The 13,696-nt window shown below is 36.1% G+C and overlaps 1 protein-coding gene across 9 annotated transcripts in view; it reads right to left on the bottom strand.

Annotated features, from left to right (window-relative positions):
- The window catches only part of CBR4 (carbonyl reductase 4), an 80,007-nt gene that overhangs the window by 49,006 nt on the left and 17,305 nt on the right, over positions 1-13,696 (bottom strand). The window contains exon 5 of one of the 9 annotated variants that reach the window (XM_029938988.1): positions 8,472-9,747. The exons of the other annotated variants lie outside the window; for them this stretch is intronic. Within the exon in view, the coding sequence (XP_029794848.1) occupies positions 9,569-9,747 (179 nt within the window). The 3' untranslated portion in view covers positions 8,472-9,568. Of the gene's footprint in view, positions 1-8,471; positions 9,748-13,696 lie in introns of those variants that run through there. 9 annotated transcript variants of the gene reach the window in all.

Here is a 13,696-nt window from a genome sequence, read left to right as displayed (position 1 = left end):
TCCTTTTAATATAGTAGTACTTGCAGGTACAAGATACATAGCAAGATATTAAAACACTTAAAAGACAGAAGCATAGCCAGAATGATGAAACAGAGGAATTCTCCTCAAAAAAAATTCCAGGAAGAAACGACAGCCAGAGAATTGCTCAAAACAGATAGAAACAATATATCTAAACAAGAATTTAAAATAATAGTCATAAGACTAAGAGCTGAGCTTGAAAAAAGCTAGAAGACAGCAGAGAATCTATCTCTGCAGAGATCAAAGACTAAGAAATAGTCATGATGAATTAAGAAATACTATAAATGAGATGCAAAATAAACTACATGCAGTGACAGCAAGGATGGACGCAGAGGAGAGAATAAGAGAAATACAAGCTAAAATTATGGAACATGATGAGGCTGGGGGAAAAAAAGGGGGAAAGGAAACTACTAGACCACGAAGAGAATTAGAAACCTACATGATTAAATGAAACAAAATAATTTCTATATCATAGGAGTTCCAGAATAAGAGATAAAGGAGCAGATGGTTTAATTGAATAAATTATAGCTGAGAACTTCCCTAATCTGGGGAAAGAAACAGACACCCAGGTCCAGAGGCACAAAGAACTCCCTTCAGATCAACAAAAACAAGTCAATGCCATGACATAGGGAAACTGGCAAAATATAAAGATAAAGAGAGAATTCTGAAAGCAGCTAGGGGCAAATGGGCCTTCACCTATAAGGGTAAACACATAAGGATAGTAGCAGATTTGTCCACGGAAACATGGCAGGCCAAAAGGGAGCAGCAGGACATATTTAATGTGTTGAATAGGAAAAATATGCAGCCAAGAATCCTTTATCCAGCAAGGCTGTCTTTCAGAATAGAAGAAGAGATAAAGGCTTTCCCACACCAAAAAAACTAAAGGAGTTCATGACCACTAAACCAGCCCTTCAGGAGATCCTAAGGGGGGCTGTGAGTGGAATGCTGCAAAGACTACAAAGGACCAGAGACATCACCACAAGCACAAAACCTACAGATAACACAATGACACTAAATCCGTATCTTTCAATAATCACTCTCAATGAAAATTGATGAAATGCCCCAATCAAAAGACAAAGCATATCAGAATGGATAAAAATACAAGATCCATCTATACTCTGCCTACAAGTGACTCATTTTAGACCTGAGGACACCTGCAGATTGAAACTGAGGGGACAGAGAACCACCTATCATGCTACTGCACATTTAAAAAAAAGCCAGAATAGCCATATTTATCACACAAACTAGATTTTTTTTTAATTTTATGTTAATTTATTTTTGAGAAACAGAGAGAGACAGCGTGAGCAGGGAGGGTCAGAGAGAGATGGAGATACAGAATCTGAAGCAGCCTCCAGGCTCTGAGCTAGCTGTCAGCACAGAGCCCGACATGGGGCTTGAACCCACAAACCGTGAGAGCATGACCTGAGCTGAAGCCGGACGCTCAATTGACTGAGCCACCCACGTGCCCCCAAACTACATTTTAAAACAAAGATTGTAACAAGAGATTAAGAAGGGCATTATATCATAATTAAGGAATCTATCCATCAGAGTTTACAATTGTAAATGTTTATGCCCTCAACGTGGAACACCCAAATATAAAAATGCATTAATTACAAACATAAATAAACTGTATAAATAATAATACTGTGATTGTAGCGGACTTTAATACTCCACTTAGAGCAATGAACATATCATCTAGGCAGAAAATCAGTTAGGAAACAATGTCTCTGAATGATACGTTGGACCAAATGGACTTAACAGATATATTCAGAACTTTTCATCCAAAAGCAGCAAAATACACATTCTTCTCAAGTGCACATGGAACATTCTCCAAAACAGATCACATTCTGGGTCAAAAAACATCCCTTACCCAATGTTCATAGCAGCACTGTCAACAATAGCCAAAACATGGAAAGAGCCTAAATGTCCATCACCTGATGAGTGGATCAAGAAGATGTGGTAATATACAAGGGAGTATTGCATGGCAATGAGAAAGAATTAAATCTGGCCATTTGTAGGAAAGTGGATGGACCTCAAGGATGTCATGCTAAGCGAAATAAGTCAGGCAGAGAAGGACAGATACCATATGTTTGCACTCATAGGTCTAACAGGAGAACAGGAGAAACCTAATGGAGGACCGGGGGAGGGGAAGAGGGAAAGAGAGTTGGGGAGAGAGAGGGATGCAAAACTTGAGAGACTACTGAATACTGAAAACGAACTGAGGGTGGAAGGTGGAGTGGGAAAAGAGGTGGAGGTGATGGAGGAGGGCACTTGTGGGAAAGAGCACTTGGTATTGTATGGAAACCAATTTGACAATAAACTATTAAAGAAAAAAACATCCCTTAACAAATATAAAAGGATTGAGATCATACCATGCATATTTTCAGATCACAATGCTATGAAACTTGAAGTCAGCTGCAAGAAAAAATTTTGAAAGCCTCCAAGTACATGCAGATTAAAGAACATCCTACTGAAGAATGAATGGCTCAACCAAAAAATTAACGAAGAAATTTAAAAATATATGGACACAAATGAAAATGAAAACATGACAGTCCAAACCCTTTGGGATACAGCAAAGGAAGTCCTAAGAGGAAAATACACTGCAAGTCAGGCCTATCTCTAGAACCAAGAAAGGTCCCAAATAGAACCTAACTTCACAGCTAAAGGAACTAGAAAGGCAGCAGCAAAGAAAACCCGATCCAGCAGAAGAGAATAAAGAGGAGAGTAGAAATAAACAATATAGAAAGAAAGAAAATAGAACAGATGAATGAATCTAAGAGCTGGGTTTTCTGGAAAGAATAAACAAAATTGATAAACCCCTAGCCAGACTTCTCAAAAGGAAAAGAGAGAATACCCAAATAGATAAAATCATGAATGAAAGAGGAGAGATCACAACCAATACTACAGAAAAATAAACTATTAGAGAATACTATGAAAAATTATATGGCAACAAACTAAGGCAATATGGAAGAAACGGACCAATTCCTAGATCCCTACACACTACCAAAACTCAAAAGGTAAGAAATAGAAAATTTGGACAGACCCAGAATCAGCGAAGAAATTGAATTGGCTATCAAAAATCTCCCAACAAATAAGAGTCCTGGGCCAGATGGCTTCCCAAGGGAATTCTCCCAGACCTTTAAAGCAGAGTTAATATCTATTCTTCTCAAGCTGTTCCAAAAAATATAAATGGAGGGAAAGCTTCAAGACTCATTCTATGAAGCCAAACTAGACAAAGACCCCACTAAAAAGGAGAGTTACAGACCAATATCCCTGATGAACATGGATACAAAACTTCTCAACAAGATACTAGCAAATTGAATTCAACACTATATTAAAAGAATTATTCACCATGATCAAGTGGGATTTATTCCTGGGCCGCAGGGCTAGTTCATTATGTGCAAATCAATCAACGTGATACAACACATTAACATAAGAAAGGATAAGAATCCTATGATCCTGGCAACAGATGCAGAAAAAGCACCTGACCAAAAAACAGCATCTTTTCTTTAAAAAATCCCTCAAGAAAGTTGGGATGGAAGGAACAGTCCTTAACATCATAAAAGCCATATATGTAAGGCCCACTGCTAATATCATCCTCAATGGAGAAAAAGTGAGAGCTTTCCCCTTGAGGTCAGGAACATGACAGGATGTCCACTCTCACACTGGTGTTGAACATACTATTGGACATCCTATCCCCAGCAATCAGACAACAAAATAAAAGGCATCCAAATACAAAAAAGGTCAAACTTTCACTCTTCACAGATGATGTGATACTCTACATGGAAAACCTGGAAGACTCCATCAAAATACTGCTAGAAATGATACATGAATTCAGCAAAGTTGCAGGATATAAAAATCAATGTACAGAAATCAGCTGCATTTCTACCCACCAATAAATAATGAAGCAACCAAAAGAGCTATCAAAGAAATGATCCCACTTTCAACTGCACCAAGAACCATAAAATACCTAGGAATAAACCTAACCAAAAGGTCTGTATGCTGAAAACTATAGAAATATTATGAAAGAAATTGAAGACACAGAAATGCAAAAACATTCCATGCTCATGGGTTGGAAGAACAAATATTGTTAAAATGTCAATACTACCCAAAGCAATCTACACATTCAATGCAATGCCAATCAAAATAGCACCAGCGTTCTTCACAGAGGTAGAACAAACAATCCTACAACTTAAATGGAACCACAAAAGGCCCCAAATAGCCAAAGCAATCTTGAGGAAGAACAAAAAAAGCTGGAGGCACCACAATCCCAGACTTCAACCTGTATTATAAAGCTGTAATCATTAAGACAGCATGGTATTGGCACAAAAACAGACACATAGACCAGTGGCATAGAGAACCCAGAGATGGACCCATAAATATATGGTCAACTAATCTTTGACAAAGTAGGAAAGAATATCCAATGGAAAAAAGGCAGTTTCTTCAGCAAATGGTGCTGGGAAACTGGGCACCAACATGCAGAAGAAGGAAACTGGACCACTTTCTTTCACCATACACAAAAGTAAATTCAAAATGGATGAATGACCTAAAAGTGAGACAGGAAACCATCAAAACCCTACAGGAGAAAACAAGGAGTCTATTCCTGATGCCAAGACTACACTGTATGTTAGCTAACTTGACAATAAATAAATAAAAATAAATTAAATTAAATATTTAAAAATAACCACTATGGTAAAAAAAATTTTAAATGGTCATAAGATATGAACAGATATTTCACCAAAGAAGACATACAGATGGCCAACAGGCACATGAAAAGACGTTCATCATCACTTATCATCAGGGAAATGCAAATCAAAACTACAATGATATATTACCTCATACCTGTCAGAATGGCTAAAATCAACAACACATGAAACAACAAGGGTTGGTGAGGATGTGGAAAAAAAGGAATCCTCCTGCCTTGTTGGTGGGAATTCAAACTGATTCAGCCACTCCAGAAAGCAATACGGAGGTTCCTCAAAAAGTTAAAAATAGCTAAGATACAGCAATTGCACTACTAGATATTTACCCAAAAAACTACAGAAACACTAAATCAAAAGAATACAGGCACCCCTGTATTATTTCAAATAGCTGAGATTGGAAGCAGCCCACATGTCCACTGCCTGATAAATGGATAAAAATTTTATATATTACATACACACACACACACACACACACACACACTCTCTCTCTCTCTCATACAACTCGACACCAAAAAAATCCAAATAATCCCATTAAAAACGGTCAGAGGGCCTCATTCATCTTTCCAAAAAAGACACACAGAATGCCCCCACAGACATATGGAAAGACGCTCAACATCACTAATCATCAGAAAAATGCAAATTAAAACCACAATGAGATAGCACCTTACACTCATCAGAATGGCTAAAATCAAAAAGACAAGAAATAACAAGGGTTAACAAAGATGTAGAGAAAAAGGAATGTTTGTACACTGTTGGTGGAAATGTAAATGGATGCAGCCACTTTGGAAAACAGTATGGAGGCTCTTCAAAAAACTAAACAGAAATACCATCTTATCCAATAATTCTACTACTAGGTATATACTCAGGGAAAAAGAAAACACTAATTGAAGAAGATATATGCACCTCTATGTTTATTGCAACATTATTTGCAATACCCAAAATACAGAAACAATCCAAGTGCCCATCGACAGAGAAATGGATAAATAAGATGTGGTATTTTACACACACACACACACACACACACAAGAATATCAGCCACAAAAAGGAATGAGATCCTGCCATTGGTGACACCATGAACAGACCTAAAGGGTATTATGCTAAATGAAATAAAACAGTGGAAGACAAGTAGCATATGATTTCACTTATATATGGAATCAAAAACAAAACAAAACAAAAAACAAAACATACCCCTAAATACAAAGGGTCAAGCTGATGGGAGGAGGCAACCAAAATGGGTGAAGGGGAATGGGAAGTACAGGCTTCCAGTTACAGAATGAATCACAGGAATGAAAGGTATGGCATAAGGAATATAGTCATTAGGTTTTTTTTTAATGTTTTATTTATTTTTGATACAGAGAGAGACAGAGTATGAGAGGGGGAGGGTCAGAGAGAGAGGGAGACACAGAACCGGAAGCAGGCTCCAGGCTCTGAGCTAGCTGTCAGCACAGAGCCCGACGTGGGGCTCGAAACCACGAACGTGAGATCTGACCTGAGCCGAAGCCGGAGGCTTAGCCGACTGAGCCACCCAGGCGCCCCGTCATTAGTTTTATAATCATGCTGTATGAGGACAGATACTACAGTTGTGAGCATAATGTATTTAATGTATGAAGTTGTTGAATTACTATGTTTAATTATGGAAACATAACATTGTGTATCAACTATACTTCAATTAGAAGTTTAAAAAAAAAACAAAACAAAACAAAAAGAAAGTTCTGCAGGTAATACTGATACCACCCCCATCTCAATTATTAGCCTAAGAATTCTAAATTCAATTTCTGGTAATTATTCAAACTAAGATATATTGCCAACTAAGAAAAAACAGTTGATTGGCTTAGCATAGCAAATTCAGGGGTTTTTTTAAATATTTATTTATTTTGAGAGAGACAAAGAAAGAAAGCACAAGAGGAGAGGCAGGGAGAGAGAGAATCCTAAGCAGGTTCCTCGCTGTCAGCTAAGAGCCCGATGGGGAGCTTGAACTCACAAACCATGATATCATAACCTGAGCTAAGATCAAGATCAGATGCTTAGCCGACTGAGCCACCCAAGCACTCCATAGCAGATCCAGTATTAAATTGAAAGTAAGCATGAATATTAGAGATAAATGGTCAAAAGAGAGAAGTTACCAAAAAGGTAAATCACAAAGATCTGATCAAAAAAGAATATTCCAAGATATGTACTGAGGAGTCAGAACAGATATATCTCAATGACTATCACCAACAACAGCACAAAGTAATGGACTGATGATCTTAAATCAAAAAATCACAGTGGTTTAGGGGAGCCTGGGTGGTTCAGTTGGTTGAGCATCCAACTCTAGATTCCAGCTCAGGTCATGATCCCATGGTCATGGGATCAAGCCCCAAGTCAGGCTTTGCGCTGAGCTTAGAGCCTGCTTGGGATTCAATCAGTATCTGGTTCCTTAATTAGCTTAATGAATGAAAACACAGTATGGTCTTTATCACCAGGAGCTCACAATGTAGTTGAAGATGAAATGAATGTAAAAGAAACTTAATTATTAAATAATTTGAATATAGCTGACCCTCAAACAATGCAGGAGATTAAAAACACTGACCACCTGCACAGTCTAAAATCCATGTATAACTTTGATGCCCAAAAACTTAACCATTTATAGCCTACTGTTAATTGGTAACCTTACCAATAACATAAACAGTGAGTGAAAACATTTTGTGAGCTGTATGTATTAAATTCTGGATTCTCACAATAAAGCTTGAGAAAATATTAATAAAATCATAAAATATTTACAGTACTATAGTATAAAATATCCACACATAAATGAACCCACACAGCTCAAACTCATGTTCCTCAAAGGTCAACTGTATATTTGTCAAGCTGTTAGGAGTTCACTGAAGTTCTTGAATGGCTGAGCATATACAACACCTACCAACTGATTTGGACAATAAGATGCAAGTATTAAATTGTAAATTCTACCATATCAGAGGGAGTAGGAGAATTTGCCCCGAATGGAACAGTGAAGGCTTATTTTACCTATTCAAGATCTCTTCCTGTATTCTACTAGTTTGATATGACCTAGATGAAGGGGGTAGAACAGTTAAAAAGGCTTTATTTCTTAACGTATAAATACACACTATTAAAGATTAAACCTATCTGTAGCTTAATGTCATTAATTCAGTGAAATGTTTTGCTTTCTTCCTAATCACCAGTCCAATCACCCTCACTGATGATTTCAGAAGATGTGATATACAGAGAAAGAAACTCAAACCTGAATGGGAGATTATAAAGAAGAAATGCAGGTAGCTAAAGGCCTGCAGGTGAGGCAACATGAGAAAAATGGTCTACTCTTCTCCATAAACTCTCCTACCTTACAAGCATCAGCTACAACACTGGAAACCATTCCAACTGCTCCGTTTATTTTATGTACCTGGAATGTTAACGCCTGATAAAACCAGACTATTACCATGCTTGCATTTAGTAAACAATTTGATTAGTGATACTCATTTTACTCACACTTAATAACTTTCTTACTTCCCAAATAGACCTAAGTAAAGATTATTTTGAAGATAAATTTCAAATAATTTTTAAGGAATCAGGAAGCTGGACATAGAAATTAAATCTGCCTTTATTACTTTTTATTTTTTATTTTCAATACTTTTATCACATTGCATTTATTTAGTACATCATATTCACACCTTTGCACTGACTTGCAATATAAAATAAAATATATTTACATAAAAGAATGTTCAGCTCCAATAAAATTTACTTTTTAAAGGGCAGTAAATATTTAAAACATATCTCAAAATGATAAATAATAAAAATCAACATAAACCAGTGACATTTAAAATATCACATTATTCCCCACAAAAGAGTTCAGAGCAAAATAGATGTTGCCTGATATTTTACATTCAGTTTGTGTCCTCTATTCTCAGGCATATATTTTCTTTTAAAACACTTTAACTGTTCCTTATAAACACATCTTATTATTACCGCATATTTACTTAAAATATCACGTATGCTATTCATAAGTAAATATTTCTAAATTTTTATGATAAAAATTATTACATTAGTTGATATAAAATAGTCTTACCTTTTAAAATGTCATAACTTCTTATGCTGTTTTTAAGTAGTTTGCTAAAATTAGTGTTTTGAGGATAAGAACACACCAAAAAAAACTACTTCTATTTCTTAAGTTAGTAATATCTATGCAACTCATTACTATACAAAATATTAAAACCTTAAGGTTATTACACATCTTTGAGAAATTCTATAGAATGGATCAGCTGTACCACACTTGTATTTGTAAACTATTTTCCCCAGTTGCTTAATCAGCAGTAATGCACTCAAAGAAACCAGATTCTAAATGCATGCCTGCATCTAACTGATAATGTTTTTTTCAACCTGTATAAAAATTGATGATCTTCTACGGCATATGTAAAAGGAATACAATGTTTAACTTTGGCAGGATTGCTAACCAATGCCCTATAAATACTCTTATCTTATGGCTCACAAGGTTAACTTCTAGAGAATTTTGCCTGAAGCAATGAAATAATTCATGACCACTAGACCATATAATTTTTGCCACTTCTGAGACAAAATATATAAATTAAAATAATGTTTGTTTATATCACTTGCAAATATCTACACACTAAAATTGCTACAGCCTATAAAGTTCTTAGCACTTAGAAAATCCGAGTGGTCACATCCTGTTCTTTTCAGACATATTCATATAAAAATGGAAATCAGTATTTGTAGCATCAATAGGTTTGATCAGCAAATGTTACCCATGTTAAATATCAACAGCCCAAATACAAATAAATCAACAGCCCAAGTGTGTCCTTGATTATAATCATGATTTTAACTGAATAATCTGTAAATTATATTGTGAGCTGTAACCCCCCATCCACTACTAAAACATGCCCTGTAATATATGGTGACTCTAAAAGAAACACAACCGCATGTGCCACATCAACAGGTTCTCCAAACCTCCCAAGAGGGATATTTTTCTTTAAATGTTCTTCTTTCAAGTCTTTCGTCATATCTGTATGAACAAATCCTAAAAGAGAAATGTTTATTTAGTTGAAAAGGGGAGACACTAAGACATCTGCTCAATTTTAAGTAAAAATAAGTTTGCTCCTGAAAATCTGATATGATTAATAAACATGTTTAGGAAATATAGAGTTTTGCTATCAATCAGGTACATTCACTGAGTTACATTGATAAACACCAAAATATTTGACTCTCAAATATTTGGCCCAACTCATAACACAGTACAAATGGGTAGATACAAATGTGAATAAAAATTCCATTCCCTGGGGAACCTGTAGTTTACGGAAGAAACACTCACTTGTACCCCTAAATATAATAAAAGGATATCTGACGAATATCCTTATATACAAAGTACCACAAAGAAATAATTTTTACTTGATTGAGTAGAGGGGTAGTAGGGTTAGAAGAAAGAAAGTCACATGAACTGATTTGACAGTTCTGACAAAAATTAGTTTCATTTGCTATAGCTAAAATAGCTGATGATCAGAAAGACCAGTATTTCCAATATTCATAAGAAAAAAAAATCTTAGGAAATGATCCAATTCTTTTTTTTTTATAAAGTTTATTTATTTTGAGAGAGAGGAGGGGACAAATAGGGGAGGGCAGAGAGAGAGAAATAGGGAGAGAATCCCAAGCAGGCTCAGTGCTATCAGGGCAGGGGCTTGATCTCACGAACCATGAGATCATGAGCTGGGCTGAAATCAAGAGTCAGAGGCTTGGGGCGCCTGGGTGGATCAGTCGGTTGAGCCTCCAACTTTGGCTCAGGTCATGATCTCATGTTCATGGGTTTGAGTCCTGTGCCGGGCTCTGTGCTGAGAGCTCAGAGCCTAGAGTCTGCTTCAGGTTCTGTGTCTCCCTCTCTCTCTCTCAGTCCCTCCCCCTCACATGCTCTGTCTCTTCCTGTCTCAAAAATAAATTTAAAAAAAGAAAGAGTCAGAGGCTTAACTGACTGAGCCACCCAGGCACTCCTGGAATGATCCAATTCTGATGCAAGTATACACTGAAAATTCAAAATTTAACATGGCATTGGAATATGAAATAAAGCTCAATAAGAACATGTTCTAACATAGTTTTATAGTATAAAGTACTATATAATATATTAAGCAATCAATGCTAAATGGTTCATATTATAGACATACACCAGAAGAACTATAAATTTATTCAGAAAATCTTGTGAGATTAGTCTGAGACAAATACATATCACCAATAAAGTACTCAACTTACATAATCACTATTATTTCTGTATGCTAGTCAATCATTTAGACTTTTAAAAAAAAAGCAGATAATTAATCCTCATGAAATTAACAATAAAAAAGATATTTAGATTTTTAAGGTCATGAAAAATACATGGACTAAAAGACATGTGAAGTAAAACTTTAATGTGCAATCTCAAGAAAATAGTTTTCAAAGTGGCTTATGTTAAAATTAACATAATCATTTAAATCATTTGTCATTCAAACTGTAAATAAACCTAAATACACTGACAATTTAAACTATCAGGATAAATGTGAACTAAACACTTTACTGAGAATTTACATTAGGTCACTAGTTTATTGTGTAATACTATGTTATTATTTAATTGTTCTTGGCCTTAGATTTCACTTGTAAATTTCTAAACAGTTTCTTAAAAGTCTTATGAAAAATAATCATAGATTTTTCTATCATGAGGCCTATGACAGTGACAATTTTATTAGGGGAAAACCAGAAACATGCTGAATGTCTTTGAAAAAGGAACTATTTAAAGGGGGTGATGGTCATGAAGGAGGGCACTTATGGGGAGAAGCACTGGGTGTTATATGGAAACCAATTTGACAATAAACTATTATAAATTTTTAAAAAATAAAAAATAAATAAGTCATTGTATACCGTACCATGTACAGGAGAACAATGTGCAGCTATGAAAACGATGCTATGGAAGAATATTTAAAAACAGAAAATAATGTTTGCATATTAAAAAGATGGTTACAAATGCATTATCCCATTATTAAAAAAACAAAAACTATATATAACTAAAAAAACCCACCAAAATATTAACAGTGGCTATCACTAATTACTAGAATTAAAAGTGATAATTTTTACTTTCTTCTCTATACTTGTCCGTACTTTCCAAGTTGTCTACAACAGATACACCTTATTTTGGCATTCAAATAAAACTTATTGAAAAAGATGCACAGTAGTAACTTCAGATTGCCTGTAACAAGGGCCTGGAATAACAAAATAATTTTATATTATTTGTGCTTCATTTTGAGATTACATTGTGAAATATGACCTCCTCTGCTATTAAAAATTACGACATTTATTTAAAAAGTCGGCAACATTTCCTGTGATCCCTTTCATCGTTAAGAACCGTGAGATGGCCAGAACGCAGAGAAGCAGCTGACACCAGCATCCCTGGGTAACCAGCCCCTGCAGAACTTCAAGTGAACTGTGAATGAGACCTCACCTACAGTGAAGAGTCATAGTAGTCCACAGGCAATCCAAATTACCTTAAAAAGCATTATCATAGAACTTCTTTATAGCCAAAGTTTTATATCTTTGGGCACACTTATTTTCAAAGATACCTCAGAGTGTACCAGGAAAAGAAACCTCATCTCACATGTTTAAAACCTGAATGCATTAGGGGCACCTGGGTGACTCCATCTGATTCTTGATTTCAGATCAGATCATGATCTCATGGTTCATGAGTTCAAGCCCACCCCCCACCCCCACTGTGCTGACAGCGTGGACCCTGCTTGGACACTCTCTCTCCCTCTCTCTCTATACTCCCCACACTACCGCCCCCACCCCACCCCCGCTCACTCCCATTCTCTCAAAAAAGAAAAAAAAGAAAGAAAAAAAAAGAAAGCTGAAGAAATTAAAATTATGAATGTAACATTTAAAAGATGTTATCCTTAAAACACCTGGGTGGCAAAGTCGGTTTTAAGCATCCGACTTTGGCGCAGGTCACAATTTCATGATTTGTGGGTTTGAACCCTGCACTGGGCTCTATGTTGACAGCTCAGAGCCTGGAACCTGCTTCAGATTCTGTCTCCCTGTCTGCCCCTCCCCAGCTCTCTCTCTCACTCTCAAAAATAAACATTAAAAAAAATTAAAAATAGAAATAAATTTTTTTAAAAAGATGTTATCTTCTCAAGCAGTTCATGATACATGATTGTTTTAATTCTGGAAAAACTGGCATTTAAAAAAAAATTTTTTTTTTTTTTTTTTTACTGTTTTTACTTAGAGAGACAGACAGCATGAACAGGGGAGGGTCAGAGAGAGAGAGGGAGACACAGAATCCGAAGCAGGCTCCAGGCTCTGAGCTAGCTGTCAGCACAGAGCCTGATGTGGGGCTCGAACCCACAAACCACTGAGATCATGACCTGAGCCAAAGTCGGACGCTCAACAGACTGAGCCACCCAGGCCATAAACTGGCATTTTTTTCCCCACTAACTCTCAAAGCCCTCAACAGAAAATCAATAATGTGTCTTAATCTTAAAAAAAAAAAAAAAAAACTATAGTAAAAAGTGGTTTGCAAGAAAGACCTCGTGATGATTACTTAGCAAATCCAAGGCTCAACTTCTGGTTCTAGTAACTTTTTCTCAAAAGCAGCATTTTATGATAAAAAAGACCCTTGAATTAGGACATATTAAACTAGACTCTGGTTCCCTGCTCTGCTATTACTATCAAAGCTATGACCCCAGCAAAGTCATGTACTATCTAAAACTGCAGGACTGTCTCTGTATCATAAAACAAGTAGATTGAAACTGATGGATCTCTGAGATTCTTTTAGCTCTACAAAACTATGATTCAAAGATGAAAAGTATGCCTCATTAACAACTACTTAACTTGAAGATTAGGAAAGTGAGCTTCCCTACAAGGACCCTCTATTAGAATAGCTCCAGTTCAGGAAGCGCTGACGCTAATCTAGGTTTTTTTTCATTCTGTGTGAAAAGAAACTGATCTGCCCAGCTTCT

This window comes from Suricata suricatta, chromosome 1, assembly GCF_006229205.1.
Source record: "Suricata suricatta isolate VVHF042 chromosome 1, meerkat_22Aug2017_6uvM2_HiC, whole genome shotgun sequence".
NCBI classification, from domain to species: domain Eukaryota; kingdom Metazoa; phylum Chordata; class Mammalia; order Carnivora; family Herpestidae; genus Suricata; species Suricata suricatta.
This window is presented reverse-complemented; position numbering and strand designations above follow the sequence as displayed.